The 6000-nt window shown below is 53.5% G+C and overlaps 1 protein-coding gene across 1 annotated transcript; it reads left to right on the top strand.

Moving 5' to 3' along the window:
• Window positions 1-4977: 4977 nt before the first annotated feature.
• LOC308511571 (ferritin heavy chain-like) lies at window positions 4978-5526 on the top strand (the record flags this gene model as incomplete). The annotated part of the gene is made up of 1 exon (XM_081081582.1): window positions 4978-5526. One exon carries the CDS (start codon window positions 4978-4980, stop codon window positions 5524-5526), a length of 549 nt encoding a protein of 182 aa, XP_080937708.1.
• Between the last annotated feature and the right edge of the window lie 474 nt (window positions 5527-6000).

Consider the following 6000-nt stretch of genomic DNA (forward strand, 5'->3'; position numbering starts at 1 on the left):
CCTCACAGCTCCGCTGATCCCAGGTTCGGGAGGCCTCACAGCTCCGCTGTTCTCAAGTTCGGGAGGCTTTATGGCTCCGCTGATCCTGGGTTTGGAAGGCCCGGCGGCTCCACTAATCCCGTTGATGGGAGGCATATTACCCTTTCACTATATACTATAGAGGCCTGGTGCATGGGTGGGAGCCATTTCTTTTGCCCTGAAGGGTGTCCCGGATCAGGGTGGGGGGGTCCTGCTTGGGTGCCTGGCCAGCCTGGATGAGGGGATGGTGGCTGTTTTCAGTTAGTCACACCACCTACAGGGTGGGTGTCCCCCCTGGGGTGCCTGGCCAGTCTGGGTGAGTGGCTGAGGGCCGTTTTCAGGCTGTCTGGTGACTAAAGCTCCCAACCTCTCCTTTTTTTCTTTCTTTTTTTTTTTTTTATTCTGGGATTTATTTACCTTCTATGGCTGTCACTGCAGCTGAGAGCCAGCTTTAGCTCTGAGGCTCGGCTCCAGCTCTGAGACCTCGGCTGCTGAACTCAGGTATCTGGTTTGTTTGGCTTCTATAATTGGAACACTGTTGCAAATCCAGCTTGGCCGGCTGGTTGAAAGCATGGTGTTTATTTAGCTTCTATAATTGCAGCATTGCTTCTTAGAGTGCAGCTCAGAGGCCAGCAGTGGCAGGCGGGGAACCTTGGCTTCCTCCATCACTGAAGCAAGTAAGCCTCCTGTTCGCTTCAGCTGCCTGGCTCCCGGCCGCCATCTTGGTTGGCAGTTAATTTGCATATCACCCTGATTAGCCAATGGGAAGTGTGTTGGAGGTACGGTTAATTACCATGTTTGTCTATTATTAGAAAGGATAAAAAAACCAAGTGACCAACATGACCAGTCACTATGACATGCACTGTGGCTGGCCAATCGGCCTGATCAGGGGTGGTGCTGACCAATCAACCTCTCACGTTCCCTCCCCTGGGCTGGCCCAGCCCCAATTAGACTGATCGGGGCAGGCTTCTGGACCCCACCCATGCATGAATTCATGCACCAGGACTCTAGTCCTATCTAATAAAAGAGAAACATGGTAATTAGCATACATCCGCTACCCTTCCCATTGGCTAAACAGGGTGATATGCAAATTAACTGCCAACAAAGATGGCGGTTAACTGCCAACAAAGATGGCGGTTAATTTGCATACAGAGGCGCAATGATGGGAGGCCATAGGGAAAGGACGGTGATTGGAAATACAGGGAGCAGGCAAGAGCCGGGAGGCACGGCCCCTGGCCCTGAATGGGAGAACCGGCCATCTTTGCCCGCCCCCCTGCCGGTGATCAGAGAAGCCAGAGCGGGGCACCGAAGAGGCCGGTGCCTGCCTCTTCCCTGGCCGCCCCTGCCAGGGATGGGGAACCGGAGATCCCATAGCAGGAAAGGGGGGCCTGCAGCTAGTCCCCCTGTGCGCCTGCCCCTGGGTCACTGCAGCGATCAGGGAGCAGGGAAGAGTGGTCTCTAGCCAGCCCCCATGTGCGCCTGCCCCTGGGTCGCCATGGTGATCACAGAGCAGGAAAGGGCGGCCTGCAGCCAGCCCTGTGTGCGCCTGCACCTGGGTCACCACTGAGATCCCTGAGCAGGAAAGAGCGGCCTCTAGCCAGCCCCCCTGTGCACCTGCCCCTGGGTCGCTGCAGGGATCATGAAGCAGGAAAGGGCTGTCTCTAGGCAGCCCCCCTGTGCGCCTGCCTGTGGAATCGCAGCTGCGATCACGGAGCAGGAAAGGGGGGCCTGCAGCCAGCCCACGTGTGCCCCTGCCCCTGGGTCGCCACTGCGATCCCACAGGAGGAAAGGGGGGCCTGCAGCCAACCTCCGTGTGCGCCTGCAGCTGCGATCATGGAGCAGGAAAGGGGGGCCTCTAGCCAGCCCCCCTGTGCCCCTGCCCATGGGATTGCCCCAGAGATCATGGAGCAGGAAAGGGTGTGAAGTATGGTACCTATTTGCTTTGTTTAACAATGGACAGGTTACTTTGATTTTCTAAATTGTATAAGTCATCCCATTCGATTGAATGCCTTATCGATTGAATGACTATTCCATTGATTGTTATCATACTGGTCTTAGAGAGCACATTCTTCTGTAGCTGGGAAACAGGACAGCACAATTACCCTAAATTGTTTTAGTGGCCACAGGTGGTGCGTTCCAGCTGACTCAGTGGTCCCGAGACCAGGAAAGCACAATTACTCTAAACTGTCCTGACAACTCAGTGGTCGGGAGACCCAAGGGCTCTAGATAATGTATACCTGTCAATTCAGTGACCCCGAGACCCGAAACTGTAATTAACATGCTTAATTCTGCTTCTGTAATCTGCTTTTTTGGGAGCCAGGTGCCACATTCCAAACCCTGGGATGTAATCAATACCTTTGTGATTTTGCCTATATAAGTCTGGTTTTGCCACCATCTTAGGGCTATGAGATTTGGGAATGGCCCCTCATAGTCCCGGGTTGCAATCAATGTGACTCTTTAATTCGACTTCTTGAGGCGTCCTTCTGTGATTCGCGGGGTACGTTACAACAGGTGGCCTGCAGCCAGCCATGTGTGCGCCAGCACCTGGGTCACCACTGCGATTCCTGAGGAGGAAAGAGCGGCCTCTAGCCAGCCCCCCTGTGCGCCTGCCCTTGGGATTGCAGCGGCGATCAAGGAGCAGGAAAGGGGGGCCTGCAGCCAGCCTCCCTGTGTGCCTGCGCTTGGGATCACTGTGGTGATCCCAGAGCAGGAAAGGGCGGCCTGCAGCCATGCCCTGTGTGCGCCTGTCCCTAGGTTGCTCTGGCAATCCCACAGCAGGAAAGGGCGCCTCACCCTGGCCACAGCTCAAGGGAGAGTACAACATGCAGTGGAGGCCAGGAGCCTGAGAGATCAACAGAGAGGGGCACCTCCCAGGTGTGGCTGGGGGCAGGCCCCCAGCAGACACACACACACACACACACACACACACACACACACACACACACAAACGGGACGCCTGCACCGAGCCTCTGCTGCCAGACTGTGGCCATTAGTAGGACATCTACTGAGGGCTCCTGGACTGAGGGGCAGGCTTGGCTGAGGGAACCCCATCCCCCAGTCCACGAATTTCGTGCACCGGGCCTCTAGTATATATATATATATATATATATATATATATATATATATATATATATATATTTAAGAACAATGTCAAAAAGTTTACTGACCATCTTTCTTCTAGGAGTTTTCTGGGTTTGCATCTTATAGTTAACTCTTTAATCAGTTTTGAGTTTATTCTGATATATAGTGTAAGAAAATGGTCTAGTATCATTTTTGCATGTATTTGTCCAGTTTTCCCAGCACCATTTATTGACTAGAGTGATGGTGAACCTATGACACGTGAACTCATTTTTTAGTTGATTTTTCTTTGTTAAATGGCATTTAAATATATAAAATAAATATCAAAAATATAAATCTTTGTTTTACCATAGTTGCAAATATCAAAAAATTTCTATGTGTGACAGGGCACCAGAGTTAAGTTAGGGTTTTTCAAAATGCTGACATGCCGAGCTCAAAAGGTTCGCCATCACTGGACTAGACTGTGCTTATTCCATTGTATGTTCTTCCCCCCTTTGCCATAGATTAATGGCCCGTATAGGTGTGAGTTTGTTTCTGGGTTATTCCGTTTCATTGAGCTAGACATCTTTTGCCATTACCATTTTGTTTTGATTACTAGGGGCTTGTAGAATAGTTCTATCAATGGTAGCATGATACCTCCAACTTTGTTCTTCTTTCTCAAGATTGCTGTGGCTATTTGGGGTCAAAATTTTTGGATTATTTGTTCCAGTTCTATGGTAAATGGCACTGGTATTTTGATATTGATTGTGTTGAATCTATATAATCCTTTTGGTACTATGGACATTTTTTACATTAATTGTTCCTATCCATAAGAAACAGTATATGCTTTTATTTATTTGCTTCCTCTTCAATTGCGTTCTTCACTGTCTTATTATTTTCAGAGTTCAGACGTTTTTACCTCTTTGGTTAAATTTACTGGTAGGTATTTTTGATGCAATTGTAAATGGGATGTTTTCTTAATTTCTTTTCTGATGTTTCACTATTGGTACATAACCATGCTATGGATTTCTGAACACTAAGTTTTTATCCTGTAACTTTACTAAATTCATTTACCAGTTCTAATAGCATTTTGATGGAATCTTTAGGATGTCTGCGTTGAGACCATGGGAACTGTCCCCCTTGGGGGCAGACAGGGCGGGCAGAATGTGTTTCAGGGCTGTGCTGAGAGATGGAGAGGAGACAGAGTAAAGGGCGGGAAGGCCAGTTCACAGGAGGGAAGATGGGAGGCGGAGAGTCGGTGAGGCTGTGGAGGCCGGGCTCTGCCCGCAGAGAGGGGGGCCTTGATGGTGAACAGGAGGAAGTGCAGGTCGCTTGTGTCACAAGGCCGAGGACCGGGGACAGGCTGTGGGTACTGTGGGTGCAGACGCTGACATCATTCTGATGAAGCGTTGGGATTCATGCTGAGGCAATAAGGATTCCCCAAAAGGGCTGGGCGGCGGTTAAGGACACAACCACATCGGGACCACATTCACACAAGTTGCTCCGAGAAATCAAGTTCAGTTGATGTCCTGGCAGCGGTTGCACTTCTCCTCATGGGTCACACTTTAAAATGCCATGAAGGCCAGGGCCCAGCATGAGACGGGCATGGAATCTGGAGAAGGTCAGCGCTGCCCGCCTCCTCGGGGCCCCCTCAGGCCCCCCTGTGAGGGGCCCCCCGCCCCTCCCCAGACCCCTGAGTAACGGTCACTGCTTCGGGTCCCCTCAGAGCCAACCGCCACCACCAGCGGCCCGCAGCCTTCCACGTGTCTTGTCGCTGCAGACGCCTGACTCTGGTGCCCTGCCCTCACCCAGGACCTAGGGAGACCCCAGCCGCCTACACCTGTGACCCGCCGGCCTCATCCACTCAGCCTCAACCTCCAACCCGCTCCTGCGCCTGCAGACATGGCCACTCCTCCGCCCTCCTCTGAGCGCCAGCGCTACCATCCAGACTGCGAGGCCGCCATCAACCAGCAGATCGGCCTGGAGCTCTACGCGGCCTCCGTGTACACCTCCATCGCCGGCTACTTCCAGAGGCCCGACCGGGCCTGGCAGCAGGGCTCCCAGTACTTCCGGAAGCGGGCCCTCAAGAAGAGGGAGCAGGCGGAGCGGCTGGTGTGGCTGCAGAGCCAGCGCGGGGGCCGGGTCCTGCTGGAGGACGTCCCCGGGCCGCAGCAGCACCAGTGGGACAGCAGCCTGATGGCCCTGGAGCAGGCCCTGCTCCTGGCGAAGAGAGTGGACCAGGGCCTGCGGCACCTGCACCGCCGGGCCACCCACCGGGAGGACGCCCACCTGTGCGAGTTCCTGGAGAGCCACTGCCTGCACCCACAGGCGGCCTTCCTCCAGGAGCTGGGCGGCCACATCAGCCAGCTGCGCCAGATGCAGGCCCCCGAGTCCGGCCTGGAGGAGGACCTGCTCCACAAGCTCACCCTGGGCGACGGAGAGGAGCACTGACCGGGACTGCCTTCCCGAGAGCCGAGGGGGCCTCCCTGCCCCGTGCCCGGATGCCCATGGCCACATTGCCCGTGCAAAACGGGCACCTCAGTTCCATGTTCAAGGTCCGCTGTCTCTTCAAATAAAGTCATTGGTTCTTAAATAAATAAAGGTCTTTCTCTGATTCCTGTGAGCAAATCCCTCACGTGTCAGTTTTAAAACATGTATCCAGGAGTCTCCATCAAGGACTCAATTAGGTGCAGCTCGGGACCCTGGATGGAGGAGGGAGGAGTGATTCTAAGGGACCCTTATGGAGGGAGGAGGGATTCCATAGGACCCTGAGGGAGGAGAGAGGAGGGATTCCATAGGACCCTATTGAATGAAGGAGGGGTTCCATAGGACCCTGATGGAGGGGGGAGGGGGGATTCCATAGGACCCTGATGGAGGTGGAAGAAGGGATTCCATAGGACCGTGATGAAGGAGGAAGGAGGAATT

The sequence above is a fragment of the Myotis nattereri genome, assembly GCF_964212035.1.
Source record: "Myotis nattereri genome assembly, chromosome: X".
NCBI lineage: Eukaryota > Metazoa > Chordata > Mammalia > Chiroptera > Vespertilionidae > Myotis > Myotis nattereri.